At 53.3% G+C, this 17788-nt stretch overlaps 2 protein-coding genes across 2 annotated transcripts in view; one reads left to right on the top strand and one right to left on the bottom strand.

Moving 5' to 3' along the window:
• CDS1 (CDP-diacylglycerol synthase 1) overlaps positions 1 to 4976 on the bottom strand; it is a 28667-nt gene extending 23691 nt beyond the window's left edge. The window contains 1 exon segment of the mRNA XM_032186837.1: positions 4890 to 4976. Within this exon segment, the coding sequence (XP_032042728.1) occupies positions 4890 to 4976 (87 nt within the window).
• Positions 4977 to 15853: 10877 nt separating this feature from the next.
• On the top strand, positions 15854 to 17718 carry NKX6-1 (NK6 homeobox 1). Its single transcript, XM_032187052.1, has 3 exons — positions 15854 to 16502; positions 16633 to 16805; positions 16873 to 17718. Exons 1-3 carry the CDS (start codon positions 15854 to 15856, stop codon positions 17122 to 17124), a joined length of 1074 nt encoding a protein of 357 aa, XP_032042943.1. The 3' UTR covers positions 17125 to 17718.
• The last annotated feature ends 70 nt before the right edge of the window (positions 17719 to 17788 follow it).

The raw sequence follows: 17788 nt of genomic DNA on the forward strand, positions 1-17788 counted from the left end.
AAACCTTTTCCACCAGTGCTGTACTGTGGTTTCTAACTCTTCCTCTCTTTCCAGCCTCCTCGTCCCAGATCCCTGTGGGCTGTTTTCTTTACTTGTTTATCCTCAACCTATTTCCACAAACAGGTCAGCTTTTGTTTCCAACTTGTCCTTAATACTATTATTTTCTTCCCGAGTCTTGAATATTTTTGGCATTTTGGAAGAGAGTAGACATACCTCCAACTCCGCATAAAAAAACACCACAGAACTAATAAGGCCTACAGTCCAAGCCATCACAGGGTTACTCTCTTTATAGCCTTCAGCCTTTCCTCTTAATCTGCTGGCCTTTGGGAAGCTGGGCTTGAACATAATCACAGCCTCAGCAGCTGATGACCTCTGGGAGTAACCTACACCTAAAAGACAAGGCCTGCCAAGCCCCAGTGTCCACGACCAAGGCTGTGCCCCAAAGTTTGCCCAGCAGCAGGCTGAACTGGGAGAGGTTTGGGTCAGGGGCCTGGTGGGCTCAGTAGCCTGGCCCGTGGCTGGGTGGTGGCAGGAATTGGCCAGGGTGTTGCAGGCCTGGCCCCGGCCTACCCTGCAAGCCCAGCACTGGAGGTGGTATGTAATTAATGGGCATGCCTGTAATTAATGGGCATCACTGTACTGCAAGTGTGGCCCAGGCCTCAGGGAGGCTGTCGAAAATGCAAGTAACAAAACAGGGATTCATGTGCTTGCAGCCTTAGTATTCAGACATTTTCTTCCAGTGCTGTAGTACTATTCCTTAGGAAATCAACTACAGACTTTATAATGAGAAAGAAGAGGGGAGAGAGGGCAGACAGGGGAGAGCCGGGAGAGCCACAGGCCTTTTGCAAAGTCACATTCCAACCACTACAATCTGCACCTGAGTACAAAAAGCTATTTGTACAGAACTAGAGGACACTACCTGACTGCTGATAACGGGCAGTAATCCTGGCCCTAAAACCACAACTTAGAGTCTTTAGTATTAATCCTTGCTTGTGCATAGCAGAGGTGCTCTCTCCCTTAAGCATGGAGAACTATGGAAAACCCCAAGTCTTTTGATGCATGTCGGGCTTTCAGTATTGCTGCACATGGTTCCATACTCCATTGCTGTTTAAGCAGTCAAAATACATATGCTTAGTTTTATTCCTCTGATATGTAATACGATTTTCACTTATGCTCCTAATGAGAACCAATTTTTTAGATTTCCCAATTCTAGCACCTCAGTTGTGGCATTTCTCAGAGCACCTGAACCCGTTAAAGAACAAGTCTTCCTGTGCTCACCTAAGATGTATTTCTCAGTAGTTTGCTGCTGCTACAAAGGACTTGGGGCTGATGCAGACTTCAAGTTTTATATGGCTGCATCTGTTTACCTTTTTTTTTTTTAAGCTTTCATTTGCTAAACAACTAGTGGGGGATAAACCATGAACTGTATCTTAAATTTACCTTTGCACCTTACCTCAACAATGACCTTGAGTACTTGATTTTCCATTTCATGCTATAACAGCCACAAACGTTTCCCGAATAAGACTTTTAATTTGCCAGGTCAGAGGCCAAAGAGGAAGCTGTTGACTAAAAGCTAACCAATTATCATCTCTAGCATAAAAAGTGCTGTAATAACCCCATCACTGGTGGACAAGCTTTTCTTATTATTTGTTTTCTTAGTTATATGATCAATTATAAACATTTCAGTTTATAGCCAGGAATAACAACAATCACTGCAACAGTAAATGCTAACATAATCACTACAAATGCCCTCACAAAGGAAAAAGAAAAAAAAAAAAAAACACATCTACATCAGTCTTGCAATTTCATTTTGACCTTGTAGATGCAGTTTTGGAGCTCATTATAAAACCCAGCACCCCTTCCTTCCATTCACTAGGTCTGGGATTAGGCGAAGCAGAACACACTGTAACAGCCTCTGTATGAGGGATGACAAATGAAAAGCTATGGTTTTCATGCTGTGGGTACCCATTTGCACATTTTGCCAAGGTTAAGCAAAACCAGCCCAAGTTGCACTCTGTTAATGACTAAGACACCTTACACTTCTCTTCATTTGAAGGCTCACGCTCCTTCCAAAGAACCCATCTAATCAGCTCAAAAAGGACAAATCCAACAAGGCTGAGATGATGCAGGCCTGATGAGTACAGGGAAGAAGGCAAACCTGACAATTCCTTGGTCACTACCACAAGCTCAGCACGTAACAAACACATGTAACTGACACTACAATCCTCATCAGTTTCCAGAATTTGTCAGCTGCCCCAAAATGAAGGTGTGTTTAGTTGTAGGGATTTGTTTTTATGTCACGTTCCTAAAAAAAAAAAAAAAGAAAACACAGCAAGCCTTCCATCCTTAAGCAATAATTTTACTGAAAGGGTTGTTAGACATTGGGATGGGCTGCCCAGGGAAGTGGTTGAGTCACCATCCCTGGAGGTCTTTAAAAGACATTTAGATGTAGAGCTTAGTGATATGGTTTAGTGGAGGACTGGTTAGTGTTAGGTCAGAGGTTGGACTCGATGATCTTGAGGTCTCTTCCAACCTAGAAATTCTATGATTCTGTGAAATAGTTGGCCTTAAAAAGGAGGGCCTCAAACAGTCAGGAGACTGTGCCTCCCCAGCAGGAGGTCTGACCAGGAATTAAGCTTCCACACGGATTTCTGCTTGCTTTCCAGCACCTACAAAAATACAGCCATGTGTCATGCATAAAAACCCCAGATCTGTGAGCCTATCATCCTCCAAAATAACATATGTTAATTGCCATTCCATACCACACATTCTTCACTGCAATTATCACGTGCTGAGCAAACCATGCACAAAATTGTTCTTGTTACTAAGGCACTTGCAATATTCTGTTAGTACTGTTTTTTTTTTCCAGGACACACTAAGAAACTCACAGGTAGACTGCTAATATGTTTTTCTCAGACAATACAGCATCACCTATGTTAAGAAGAAATCAAGACAGACATTTTCCAACAACTTATCTGGGGAAAAAAAAAATGTTAAAGCAAAATAATTTAGTTATTGTCATTTTACCAGTATAAGGGTTACTTTAGTTTTCTTCTCCAGTACTGACCTTTCTGCAGTCTCTACCCCAAGTGTTACACTGAAGTCAATAGTTCAGTGAGAGCACCTTGGAGCATATTTCATGAGATGTACCTTGATACCTTCCTCTTAAGTCAGGCTATCAAAGCATCAGAAGATCCTGAATGATAAAACCTTGCTTTTCCAAGCTGTTAAAAAAAGTACCACCACCACCACCCTCCCCCCAAAACAAACAAACAAACAAACACTTTCAGAATTGTTCACATGTAATCACAGACTTAAACCTTCACCTCCTTTTCTACCTACAGCAGTTCTCATTCACCACCACTTCCCCAAGTTACGGTTTTGGAAATATCCAGCCCTTTGGTTATCTGTGAAAGTAACATAGCTAAATTTTTCTGTTTCTTCCAACACTGCCAAACAAACTGAAGTTATTTGTGACAGACTCTAATGCTCTACTCTAACAAACACTGCCATCAGGATTTTCATGCAACTCCAAGTATTTTAACAGCAAATCGTGTCTCTGGGCAGCAGAGTACTCATGAAGGTATGTTGACATTGTTAGTAAAAGCATGCCAGGCACGCTGCAGCAAATAGGACAGGAAAGACCTCGAGATCTCTCCTGCACACTGTAGCACAACACAAAGCAACAACAAACTCATAGAATCACCAAGGTCCACAGGGCAAAGGCAGGCCAACAGGAATTCTGCAGCCATCAGCTTGGCAGGGCTGCGAGCAGCTGAGGACACAGCCTTGCGGAGCTCGGGACGTCGGGAAGAAGGTTCACAAAGGGCACACCATGTTCATGCGAAACCAAAGAAGTTGCCTTTTACTTGAAAGTAAGGAAGTAGAAGTGAATACTGAACTTTTCTGCGTACCACTAAGAAAAAGAACTGATCGGGGGTGGAGAAAAAAACAACTTTACTTAAATTCATGTAGGAAATGAGCATCTCAGGACCTAGTAAGCATAACAAGAACAGTATCAGCCTACTGAAAATAGCAACTAAAAGTCCAAGAGATAAAAGCCTCCCGACATACTCGGAGTTCTTGGAGCTCTTGCGCAAACACAGAGCACTTCTCTACCTTGGCAAACAAGGTGCTTTCACAAGCACGTCCCTTTTACCTATCTGGAATACTGGATGAATCGGGTCAGCAACAGTTGCATAAGTACTGAGCAGTTTCCATGCGGAAGGAGACGTCCAAGTTTTCTGCTCTAAGTATGGGAAAGGGTCATGTTTCTCAGCTGTGAGGTAGGAACCAGTGGAAATGCACTGCATCACAGCTACCCTGAGCAGCTGCGGAGGAAGGGGCGAGTTTCAGGCCCAATCGCCATGCAAAACAGGTGATCTGCACACAACCAAGCGAAACTCACTATTCACATGCTGGAAAGAAAGTGAGAGGCAGAAACAGACAGACAAGCACCTACGGATATGTGTAGTGATGCATCTGTGAATCCTGATGTCCCAAATACTTTCCATCAGGTCCCCTACTGTATACTTTACCCAAGTTCTCTCATTTAAACGAGGCCCAAACTGCGACCTACACAACACTCAGCACAGAAAGCTAGCTTATCTTTCCAGCCGGCCAAGGGCACTACAGACAGCTTAATACGGAAAATAAATCCTTGCTGTCATCTTACTGTGCAACACCTCCAGCAGACACCCAGAGGGTGCCCGCCCGACACAGCGCGGAGCCCCCCGGCCTGGAACGGCTGAGGCACGGCTCCTGCCGAGGCGGCCGCGCAGCGCCAGGGCCCCGCCACCCCCAGCACCCGGCTGCTGCCTGCGCCCCCCCCGCCCCGGCGGCCGTTACCATGGCACGGGCCGGCCCCAACGGCCCCGCCGCGCCCTCACCTGGTCGCTGCCTTCCTCCTTCTCCTCCTCCTCCTCCTCGCCGTCCTCTTCGGGGGCCGCCCGCCACCGCCGCCGCCGGGCCGCCATCTCGGGGTGGGGGGGGGGGGGGGCCCGGCGCAGGGTCCCCGTCCGGCGCCGCTGGCGTCCCGCGGCCTCTCCCAGGTGCGCCCGGCGCGGCCCCGGCGCGGGGCGGAGCGGGGCGCGGCAGCGAGCGGGGCGCCTCCCTGCGGCCCGGCAGCGAGCGGCCTGCGGGTGGCAGCGGGGGGTGGCGGTGCCCCCTCGGCCCGGAGCGGCAGGGAAGGGGCAGGGGGAGGAGGAGCTGGGACAGCGGGGGCAAGCAGCGCCGAGGGGTGGGCCCGAGAGGGAGGAGGGCAGGCACGCGGCGTGGCAGCGGCAGCGGCAGGGCGGGATGAGTCAGGGCGCTCGGGGAGAAGGAAGAGCACCTGAGCGGCTGGTGACAGTGGGGCGAGGGCGTGAGCAGCCCCACGGGCAGGGCCGCGACGGGACGGGGAATGAGGGACGCAGAGCGGGTTGCGCAGGGAGCAGGCAGGGCCTGGCCCCGCTTGCCTCCGAGCCGGGCGCCCGTGCAGGTGCCATACAGCATCGCCCACGGAGTGCCTGCTGTGCGGGGCTGAGGGAGCACTGCCGAGGCTGCCAGGCTATGCCACGGCACGGCCCCGGGCCCAAGAGCTCCGTGGGGCTGGGGCTGTGAGAGCAGGCTGGGAGCAGAGCCTCTGCTGCTGCCCTGCGTGCGTGCCCGGAGCCCTTGGGTGCTCTGCAGCACAGCTGGTTGGACTGGTCGGGCGGGAAGCGCCAAGCAACACCCTGCTGCTCAGGTTCCCCCGGGCTAATTACCCGATTTACCTGCAATGTGGATATCTCCCAAATGTTTAGGCCCTTCGTGGGCCACGCCTGCCCTGCTCACCCATAGCACACAGCTCCCCACTGTGCACCTCGACCTGTGCACAGAACAGGGAGTTCTCTGCAGGCAGGCACAACGCTAAAGTCCCTGCATCAAAACACTTACATAAGCCCTGTGCTGAAACACGTGCGCAAGCTGTGCTTGTGCACCCAGCAGAAAGCAAAGCTGGCACGGGGCTGCTGTATCCTCTGCACACCATCAGCAAGCCCCTGTTGCAGGAGAGAAGTGGAGCAGCTCAGCTCCCTTCCTGCAGCAGCAAAAGCAACCTGAGCAAACCTATCCCCAGCTGGCCGTGAGGCTGAGGAACAGAAGTCACGGGGCTCAGAGTGCCTGCTTTTAACATCTATGTGTCTGCATGCTTAGGGGAGCCCTATCGCTGGCAGTCTTGGAAACAGAAGTTGTTTGCAGCTTTTGCCTGTTTGAGATACATTCCTACATATGCACAGAACACGGGACACATGGAAAATGTTGATACAGCATTGACAGCTATGTCAGACGATGTTGGCAAACAGCACAGTATCCCCCCAGGTCACAGTAATTATGAACAGTACTATAATATGCTGCATTTAATCAATTTACAATCTTGCCCTATTCCTAGATCATTACAGAGAGATACCCCTATGCTAGAGAAATGTGGAGAGCAGCGTTTCACACACCAGCCTCCAATTCTGCTGAGCGTTTGATCACTGAACCACAAGTCCACAGCCAATGCTGCCGCGCACTCCCCTGACACAACAAGGACCAAACCGTGGGGCTGGGGACCATGGGTGGGAGCACTGCACCTGCGCCGGGGTGCTCAGGAAGTGCTGGAAGCCGAATTCCAGGTCAGAAGCTGGCTGTTACACAACCTATGTGCTCAAAGGTGAATCCACCTCCTCCAAAACCAAAACAAAACAAGAGTCTTTTTCTTTCCTCTGAATTAATGCAGTATGAGCTCTAATGCTGTCTTGCTGGTGTGAATGTTTGTTGACAGACAGCAACACTTTGCCAAGGCCTCCTGAATAGGATTGTCCATATTTGAGTAATTTTAATCCACTGACAGCACCACATTGTTCTTTTGGGTTTAGCTAACATGCCTAATAACCTCTTTACATTTGCTAGTGTGGCATAAAAGCATCATAGTCCCCAGTATTTGTGACTGAGTTACTTGCTTGGTGCTTGCACACTTGAACTTTATAAAGTAGGATACTTGTATGTCAAACAAACAAACAACAACAACAACAAAACATAACAAAACGGAACAAACTGGCCACAGTATTTCCAAATTAAGCACCAAAGTCTGAGAAACACTGCCTATTGACCACTATGCAAAATCTGTCTGGTAACACCTTTACCCACTGTGGCCTTCTGTTTGGTCCAGGTGGCGGTGCACTGCACAATTACATGGGTATTCTTGATCTCTCCTCCATACCATAATTCCTGGGATGCTATTTCTTGCTCCCAAACGATGCTTCAGACGTGTTGGGTGTCTGGCAAGCTGCTGCTGTTTTTGAATGTGCTTGCTGCAGCCACCTGAACACGCCATGTGTTTGGACATTCCCTTTCTGTGTGACGTCACGTGCACCGCAGGCTGCGTAATCCATGCAGATTTGGTCTTTAATGCAAACATCTGTTGGGAATACCGTAACTTACCAGCCAGGAATGCTGCACTGGGCTCGCCACACTGCTGGCAGGGCTGCCTCCTGCAAACAGAGAAGGGGAAAGACAGGGGTGAGGTGATGGGAAGCAGTGTGAAGGAGCTGCAGCAGGGTGGAGACTGAGGAGGTGGTTGGGGGCAGTTGTAGGCTGGTAGGGAAGGGACTTGGGGCACAGCCTGCAGATACCTGCCAGAGAAGCTGGCCCATGAAATGTAGCACGGATGGAAAGAGCTGTTTTCTGCTGAGTTCAGCCTAAAGCTTTTGGAGAAAGTTCACTCTTTATGTGTTTTTGGTAGGCCAGCTTCATCTTCTCAGCCTCTGCTCAGGCACACAGCTTTTCTTCGTGTAGCCAAGCACTGGGGGCACAGCCTCTCTCAGCACGTGGTGAGCAGCCAGCACCACTTCTGTTTGCAGCAGACACACTGCCTCCTGTGCTGGGTAGCAGCCCAGGCCCTGTTTCCAGCAGTGTTTTGCCTCTTTCTTACACCAGGGGAATAACAGTTCTACAGTTTTGGCAGCAGCTTCTCCCACCCTCTGGCCAGCATGGCACTTCCACATGAACTGGTTACCGTTTGCTGGATTTGCAGAGCACCAAGCACAGCTCACGCTTGTCTGTGCTCTCTGGCACTTGATTTTGTCCTGTCCTTCTCATCCTCCTTTCCCAATGCTTTACGCCATCTCATTTATTTGAACTTCAGTACTGCCCTCCCTCTTACTTTTCAGTTCATAGGAAAGGCTGATGCAGGGTATGAGGAGGCATATCAGCATTAATTTTCAGCAGTTTGTGAAATATCACCCTCTTTTGCCAGCGATATCATCTTATTACCTTATCTCAAGGGACAGAGAGAGCCTTATGGCATGCTCAGAGTGTATATTATAAGTGGCAAGCAGTCGGCAGGATGCAACTAAGGCAAATGATAAAAAATGACAAAAACTCCTGATCTGGAAAGGCGGCCCTGTGAAGTCCTGGTTTGCTGTCATTTTGCTGTGGCAATCCTCAGATCTATGCACTTTCTGTGCTTCACAACGGTGCTCCTACACATGCACTTCTGGGAGTTTCCTGGCAGTAATCTTCCACTGGCATAGTCATAAAAAGACACTAGCAATTATTAACCAGTTATGCCTTTTGCTATCTTTGTCACCTTTCTCCAGATCCTGTGAAATGGAACCACACTATATAGGACTCTGAGCTGTTTACTAGGAGGATACGGACTGAGACAAGTGCCTCGCCCCAAACAGCCATGAAAACACAATGCAAACTACAAAGACAGAGACCTGAGGCTCTTCTGTGTTAAGCTGCCAGGATTGGGGTAGAAAGCCCCTCAGCAAATCCTGACTAATGACTCATGTCATTACACCACAGCACTCCTGCTCCTGACCTCACTTCTATGCCCTGGAAGTCACCAGCACACAGGGACAACTGGCTGCAAGCCGTCTGCCTCTTTGCCTTACCTTCTGGAGTTCTGGAGAGGCAGTTGTGGGAAAGCGCTCCATCCTGAAAAGAACTTCTGCAGGGAGCCCCACCTGCAAAGCAGGCTGGGGAAGCAAGCACCGATCAGGCCTTGCTCTGAGCTGAGGGGGGAGGAGGAGCGGGCCCCCTCCAAAGGATGGGGTGCAGCTGGGACAGCACTGGCTCTGCCCCCAAAGTTTTCCAGCTCCCTCGGGGGCAGCTGGTCCTCAGGCAGGAAGAGTGAGAGCTAGATGTGGATAGAGGGCCACCATGCCAAATGGGTTTCTACCACTTCTGCTGTCATGCAGGACAGCTGTCCACATACCTGCAGCCTGCACTGCAGAGCCCAGACAAGAGGAGTCAAGAACTGTACTTTCCAGCTCATGAACTCTCTGATGCAGTGCTTTTTCCATGCAATTGCAAAGTAAAGGCACCACCTGAGACCCACCATTTGCCAGCACAAGAAGACTCTCTTTCAGCCAGCTGCTGTACCCACATGCTCAGAAGGTGCTTTCTGTATGGCATCCCTCATGGCACCACGACAGCTAACCAAAGCTGTCAGTGGCAGAAGCTATCTCGCAACAGGAAGGCATTGATAACCTGTGTGCAGGTACCTTGGGCATGGTATTCCAGCCACGGCATTCCCTGCTGCCCTCTCCTGAGCACCATGAGCAGCTCGTGCCATCTGCAGAACATGACTGCTACTGACACCAGTGGTGATGAGAAATTAGAAGGAAAGGATGAAGTTGAAGAGAAGCAGGAGCCCGTAGAGGTCACCAAGAAATGTGTACAAAATAGCAGATTTCTCTGCACGGCAGGTCACAGAAGTGTATTGTATCCCAGGAACTGTTGGCAATGCCACTGCAAACTGAGGTGGGCTAGGAAAGTGCTCCTTCTGGCAACAGGCTTTTTAGTACAGGAGAAAACACAAAACATGGAACAACCCTTCTCTACTAAGATCTGTCTTATTACAGAGCAATCAGAACATCTGTCTCCCTGCCTCCCTTGGCAGCTCCCAAGCCCCCCAGAGTTCTCTCTGCCTTCCCCATCACACCTCTGCAGCACGGGTCTGGCCTACATAACAAAAGTTGACACAGCCGTTGGGGATGATATGGTGCCCCGGGGTCTGCAGGGCTGGATAGTGCCCCATGTCACAGGGACAAGAGCAGAAGCTGCCTCCTGCAACTCCAGCAAGGCGTGGGGAAGCGATGCTGCACCCCTGCCGCCCCTGCCCTGGCCAGGAGCAAGAGCTCTTGCCCCTTGCCTTGTGGCACAGCAGCTCCTGCTGGCACAGGGCAGGAGAATCACCTTGTGCACTAATAGAGCTGCATCCTCCGTTAAATCCTCCCTTGCATGCAGGGTACAGAGATAGTAGTAGATATCTGCACGATGCACTATGTACAACATCCTGTGATGTAACATATCCCCTTTACAGTAGCCTTTCTGGGGAAAAATTGCTGCACTCCAGTAAAGATGTGGCCCGATGGGAGCCGAACAGAGTGGGAAGAGAGGCAGTGGGGTGCCGGAGCTGGAGCGCGGCCAGGCAGAAGAATTAACTACGTTATTGTTGCAAAAAGCACCCTGGGACCTCTAACGACCACAAGCGGTCAGGAGCCGGCTCTCACAGCTCACCTCCAGACCAGAGATGATTTATAACACCAAGGGGGAAGTAAAAGCTTTACCAGAGCAGTCCGTGCGCAGCACACATTAAAGGCAAGGAAAACGCAGGACTCTCAACTCGGAAAACCAGAGACGGAAGCACACGAGCCAAGAGCAGAGCGGCTGGTGACAGCTCGCTAGGTGGAGCTGCGAGAACAAGGACGGGGCAGCAGCCCCGCAGCCCCACGGAGGCGGGGGTGTCCTCCCGCCACTGGAAGCAGCTGGTGCTGCTTAACGAAGGAAGCACAATCTTTTCTTAAAAAATAACAAAAAACAACGCACACAGAAGTAACCTTACAGAGTCTGCTGCTGCGACTAATTTTTTTTTTTTATTATTATTATTTTTTTTGCTTTAGCTTGAATGTTCAAATCAATGCAGCCCCGTCAGCCTTCGATGTGATGGAAAATGATGAAATAAGATTTTATAAAAATCATACAAATATGCACATAATGATAGCTGCTGCCGCCACTTCCTCTCCTCCCCCCCCCCCCCCCCCCCCCCCCAGTTTAGATAATCAATTTAACGATTTCCAGTTCCCTGACACCGGACAACCCTGTGCCAACAATTTCTAAGCAGAGTGCTCTCTGCTGATTTCCATGGGGGCTGTGTAAAGATCGATGCCCAGAGATGGCCTACTGTACACTCGTTTTCCTCTCAGAGTGAAACAAACTGCACAATAGCTCCAGCAATGCCAGTTAAATTTCCATACAGTTTTGTTGTTAATGTGAATCCAAAGTACAGTCAGACATTAGTTTTCACCCTGATGCGTACCTGGTAATCTGCATGGAGGCAGCACAGACATGAACTCCAGAGCTGTGTCCAGACCCGTGGGGAGTGGTGGTGGGGAACATGCCTGGGGGGTGGCTGGCCCGCGGGGGGACAGCTGGTGCCTCCTGTAGGGCCTGTGTTGGTGCCTCCATCCTCTACCTGTGCCTTGCATGCATGCTTGCCATGTGACTGGATGTTCTGCACAATGAACTGCAGTGCAAAGCAACCAAAATTGACTTGGGAACACAGCAGCTGGACAAAGAGAAATGGCAGAGATCGAATACTAGGGCTCTTACACACGTGGCCCATGACGCATATGAGTCTGCATGACTGTTACCTGCAGGTTTCTGCAGTGGTTTCCTAGGCCAGTACCAATACAGTGTTTATTTATTTATTTACTTTTTATTGTTGTTGTTAATACATAACTGTTTTTCATAATAAATTTACAAAACCATTGTTTGTACTGAGGCTTCGCTTTGGCTTGCTTTTGAGCAAAGCTCAAAGCTCAAAAGTAGCTGAGGCTACTTTGGCTTGCTTTTAGGGGGGCCAGATGATAAATGAGGACCAGGCACAATCACCAATCCAGAACACTGCTCCAGCCGAGCCCCATTGTCTGGGCCTAACCCTCTGCGTGCACCCCGTCCCTGTTAGGGTTCCCCAGTGCCACCTGGATGCAGAGCGGGTCACTCCAATGTGACCATGCTGTGGGTCACCGTGGGCACGCCAGCAGCAGCCCCTGGCTGCGCTCTCTACTTCAGTGAACAGAGAGGACGAGCCATGGCACCTGCAAGCCCACCAAGGGAAAGAAGTTTTCTGTGTACCCCCGCAGTGCCTGGGCACCCAGTTGCTAGCTGCGCTGCCCACTGGCACCGGGCAGGAGCACACAAACAGGAGAGTGCCAAGAAACCCTTCATATGCTGCGGGACTGAGGACACAGCTTCTCTTTAATCCTAGCTTCCTGGCTTTCCCCCAGGCAGGGATCAGTCCGGACCAACGATAACAAACAAAAAGTAAAAGTAACTATTCTGCTGCAGCACCACACATTTTCCACACTCCAGAAAGGAGAAAAACATTTTGCACGACTCAGGAGTTGTAAATATATTTCTGCACCACGTTTAAGAAAAGAAACACTGAGGCAGCGGCTGCCATGAAGGAACCCCCAGGGACATGCTGCTCCTTGCAACGCTTGTCGCAAAGTGGAGCAGGTTCTGCTTCCTCTCGATCTCACCAAAACCTCGGCCTCCGGTGCAAATTCCTGCCACCGTTATTCTGGATGCGCTTCGGCACAAATGGGAGGCACTGCTCCGGCCGCGATGCGGGGAGCACGGCGCCACAGCAGCAAAGCAACAGTGAGGCGTCCTCGGGAGTGACACGGAACCCCGGGAAGGGCACAGGTCTCAGAATCTGTCCCCGGCTGGCAGCGTGAGGCTGCTGCCCACAGAACCGACCCCGGCGCGGTCGGGCTGAGCGAGTAATGCAGAGCGGTGTCGCTCTGAGGCCGGCGTCTCCACCAAGCCCCCCGGCTGTCCTCGGCACGGAGGAGAGGCAGAGAGGGCTGTACTTCGGGAAGCCCAAAACGCTTGCTGCCCCCGTGGTAAGGAAAGAAACGGGGGCGTCCGTGCCGCGTACGGTGCTCCCCAGAGGTCTGCACCCGAGCACGGCGCCTCCCGAGCTGTGCGGCACCGCCGCCGCATCGCCCCCTGAGCCCCCCACCAGCTCCCAGGGCCAGCCCTCGGGGGGCCGTTCAGGCCGAAAGAGGCAAAGGAGAAGGTCTCCTGGGGGTGCCGGTGCAGCCCGCGGGGACATTTCCCCGAGGGGGCCCGCAGCCGGGTCACCATGCAGCGACGCCTTTCGCTTGGGCTGCCGCCGGAGCCGGGCGCGCCGGGGCAAGGCTGCAGACGGTACCTCTGACCGGTACCGAAAGTGCCGGCTCCCGAAACGTTTTCTGGCCGGCTTTGCCTCGGTTTTATCGCCCAGTGAGAGAGGACTCAGAGGGTGGCGTTTCGTGCGTGGAATTTTAATTATAATTTTATTATATTTTAGTGTATTATTGGCTTACAGTTTTGTAGTCTTACAAGAAATTTCTGTTTCCACATCTCCATTAAACGCCTGATTCATTTCTTGGCTCCGGTAATACTTCACTAAAGAATCACTGTTCCGCATTAGATAAATATAAGACCGAGTGTGATTGACCTATTAACTATTTTTAATTAGCTTTTACTGTTCCTCAACTATCCCGTGTTTCTGAAGAAGCAGAAAGAGAATGAGAGTACCCCCGTGTCACAGAGCTAGCCCACGGACCCAGGTTATTCGCCAGACTTGGCAGAAGTCTGCTGCAGAGAATCTTACAACATCACAATTCTTCTGCTCTAGCGGATGTCATAATGGACACATTTGCAGCTTGAATTATGGGCGAGAGTGAACATTTTTCAATCTTTATAGCATTTTTATGCTCTGCCTTCCTTTTTGGTAATCAGATCTTGATTAAGAGTTGGAATTAGCACCCAGAAGAACATTAGGATTTCCTGGCTCAGCTCCTCTCCCCAGCCTAGGGCGGACAGCAAACGACTCGGCTCCTTTTCAGCGTTGCTACAACAAAACGGCCTCGAAGTCCCCGTCCATCTCTTGCAGAAAGTAGCCGGCCGCTCGCTCGCACCGGGTCACACACGGTACCGGCGGTGTACTTTATCTGCTGAACAAAGCAACGACTCCGCGCAGCATCCGCTCCCTCCTGGCGTGCGGCACCCCTCAGGCACCTGCACTCGCGACCGGCACCGCAGGAAAACAGCAAATGACCGAGCCCAGCCGTGCCGTGCCGTGCCAAGCCGTGCCGTGCCAGGAGAGGGGTCCCTGCCCGGCGGGACGGCCGCTGCTCCAGCCGCGGCGCCTCCGTCCTCCCCTTTCCTCCCTCTCCCTGCCGCCGCCTTGCCCCGCTCCGCTCACTGCCCCCTGCCCCTGCCCCTGCCCCTGCCCCGTCTCTCGGCAGGACCCGGGGGCTGGAGGCAGCGGGAGGGAGGCCCCGCCGAGGGGAGGCCACGCCGCGGGCAGAAGGCGGCCGCCGCTCCGGCCCCACTCCGAGTGGCCGGGACCGGGCACGGGGGGAGAAACGAAATCACCAGGGAGAAATTTAAAGAAGGCAGAGGAAAGGATTTCAAAAGAGAAAAAAAAAAAAAAGTAAAGGCAAAAAGAAGAGGGAAAAAAAAAAAAAAAAAAAAGGAAGGAAAAAGTAAAACCAGAAAGAAACGAAAAAAGACAAGGAAACAGACAAAGACAAGTAGAAAACAAAAAGTGTAAAGGAAAGACAAACGTAGAGAAAAGAAAAAGCCCAAAAAAACAGAAAAAAGGGAAAGGAAGGAAAAAGGAAAAAAGGAAAACGGAAAGAGAAACGAAAATAAAAAGGAAAACGAAAGAAAAGTAAAAAAGAAAAAAGAAAAAGACAAATAAAAGAATAGGAAAAAATGGAAGGAAAAGAAAAAACGAAAAGGAAAAATAAAGGAAAACGGAAAAGAAAACGGAAAAAATAACGAAAATGAAAGGAAAAAAAATGAAACGAAAAAGTAAAAAAGAAAAAGGCAAAGGAATAAAGAAAGGGAAAGAAAAAAATAACAGGAAAATGGAAAAAAAAAGGATAAGAAAATGAAAAAAGAAAATGAAATTAAAAGAAAAAAGAAAACGAAAAGGAAAAAGAATAGAAGGCAAAAGAAAACGAAAAGGAAAAAGTAAAAGGGAAAGAAAAATAAAAGAACAAAAAACGAAAAGAAGAAAGAGGAAAAGGAAAAGAAGGAAAAAAATCGTGGAGGAGAAGAGAAGAGAAGAGAAGAGAAGAGAAGAGAAGAGAAGAGAAGAGAAGAGAAGAGAAGAGAAGAGAAGAGAAGAGAAGAGAAGAGAAGAGAAGAGAAGAGAAGAGAAGAGAAGAGAAGAGAAGAGAAGAGAAGAGAAGAGAAGAGAAGAGGAGGAGAAGACAGGAAAAGAGAAGGGGAAGAGAGGAGAGGAGAAGAGGGGAGAAGAAGAGGGGAGCAGCAGGGCCAGCCGAGCCGCCACGGGCTGTCAGGGCGGAGCGCACGGCGGCCCCGTCCCGGCCCGTCCCGGCCCGTCCCGGCAGGGCCCGGTGGGCAGGTCCGGCCGCCGCCCCGCCCCCGCCCGCCGCCGCCGCCGCCGCGCCCGCTGCCGGCCGTGCCCCCGTAAAGGAGGCAGGGAGCGGGGCGGCGCGGCAGTGCGCCCCGAGCCGCACCCGCAGCACCGCGCCGAGCCGAGCCGAGCCGAGCCGGGCCGGGCCGGGCCGGGGGCGGGCGGGAGGGAGGGATGCGGGGCGCCGAGGAGGACGAGGGGGCGGCGGGCAGGGCCCCCGCGGCGCCTTGAGCCGCGCTCCGCCGGCGCACACCCTGCGGCGCGGCCCCGATGCCCGGCGGGGCGGCGCTGGGGCGCGGAGCTCCCCGCTAGGGGCGGCGGGCGGCCCGGGCTGGATGCCGGCCATCGGGGCCCCGCGGCGCTAGGTCCGGCCGCGGCTGCGGCCGGGGCGGCGCGGGGATGCTGGCGCTGGGGCAGGCGGACGGCGCGCCCCGGCAGGGCGCCTTCCTGCTGGGCAGCCCGCCGCTGGCCGCCCTGCACAGCATGGCCGAGATGAAGGCGCCGCTGTACCCCGCGTACCCGCTGCCCGCCGGGCCCGCCTCTTCGGCCTCCGCTTCGTCCGCCTCGCCGGCCTCCGCCTCGCCCTCACCGCCGCTCGGCTCGCCCGGCCTCAAGGCGCCGGGCGTGGGCCCCGGCCCCGGCCCCGGCCCCGGCCCCGGCCCCGGCCCCGGCCCCGGGGGGCTCCCGGCGCCGCCGCAGCTCTCAGCCGCCACGCCGCACGGCATCAACGACATCCTGAGCCGGCCCTCGGTGCCCCTGCCGGGCGCCGCGCTCTCATCCGCCGCGCCCTCTGCATCGTCGGCGGCGCCCGCCGGACTGCTGGCCGGGCTGCCCCGCTTCGGCAGCCTCAGCCCTCCCCCGCCGCCGCCGCCTCCGCCGCCGCCGCCCGCCCTCTACTTCAGCCCCGCCGCCGCCGCCGCCGCCGCCGCCGTGGCCGCCGGGCGCTACCCAAAGCCGCTGGCCGAGTTGCCGGGCCGCACGCCCATCTTCTGGCCCGGCGTGGTGCAGGGGCCACCCTGGAGGGACGCCCGCCTGGCCTGTGCGCCCCGTAAGTACCGCACCCCGACCCCGACCCCCGGCCCCCAGCCCCGCACCCTGGTCCCGCTGCCGGTCCTGCTCCCGGCCCCGCGTTAACGCCGCGCCCCCGCGCGTGCCTCTCTCTCCTCTCGCCCCGCCAGACCAAGGCTCGATTTTGCTGGATAAGGACGGGAAGAGAAAACATACCCGACCCACTTTTTCTGGCCAGCAGATTTTCGCCCTGGAGAAGACGTTCGAGCAGACCAAGTACCTGGCGGGCCCGGAGCGCGCCCGGCTGGCCTACTCGCTGGGAATGACCGAGAGCCAGGTCAAGGTGAGGCGGGCGGGGGGCGCCTGGGGGGGTCCGGGTTAGGGTGCCGGGGCTGAGGCGGTGGCTGCAGGTCTGGTTCCAGAACCGGCGCACCAAGTGGCGGAAGAAGCACGCGGCCGAGATGGCGACGGCCAAGAAGAAGCAGGACTCGGAGACGGAGCGGCTGAAGGACGCCTCGGAGAACGAGGAGGAGGATGACGACTACAACAAGCCGCTGGACCCCAACTCGGACGACGAGAAGATCGCGCAGTTGCTCAAGAAACACAAGCCGGGCGGCGGGGGGCTGCTGCCGCCCCCGTCCGAGGGGGAGGCCTCGGCCTAGCCCCGCGCCCGCCACCGATCTCGGAGATGTACAGATTATTTTTGTAGACTCTGCGCGCCCCGTGGCCGGCGGGAGGCCGGGGGCAGAGCACGGAGGACTGCGACTATCCAGGCGCCGAGCGGCACGGAGGGGAGCGGCGGGGCTGCCCGGGTGCCACGGTGTCTCGGTGTCCTTGGGTCCCGGCCCCGCCGGGGGTCGGCTCCTGGCGAGCAGAGCGCTCCCGGCCCCGGCGCGGCTCCGCTCCCTGGCGAGCAGCAGAGAGTGAAACGAAAAAAGGGAGAAGGGAGAAGCCAGCGCGTGGACAAGTAGCTGGTGCGAATCGTCACAACCACTTTCGGTCAAAATATAAAATTCATTTAGTTGCTGTAATTGAATTTAAGGTGTGTTTTGTTTTGTATCATACGGAATACTATAGAATGTAAATTGTTTGCTTTTTTTAAGCCGATAACGATGACATATCGTGATATAGCGTCTTAACATTTATTAATTTATATTAAAAAGATTCGGTTTGTAAAGAGAAGAGCCCCGTGCACGCCCCGTTCCGTGTAATGCACTTTCTGTTCCTGAGCCCACCCAGATAAAGCGATTAAACACGCACCCTGCCGCCGTCTGCTGCCTTCTCCCCTGGGGCCGGGCCGGGGACAGGGCCGGGGGTCGCGGGCAG

This window comes from Aythya fuligula, chromosome 4 (assembly GCF_009819795.1).
Source record: "Aythya fuligula isolate bAytFul2 chromosome 4, bAytFul2.pri, whole genome shotgun sequence".
Taxonomy (NCBI): Eukaryota; Metazoa; Chordata; class Aves; order Anseriformes; family Anatidae; genus Aythya; species Aythya fuligula.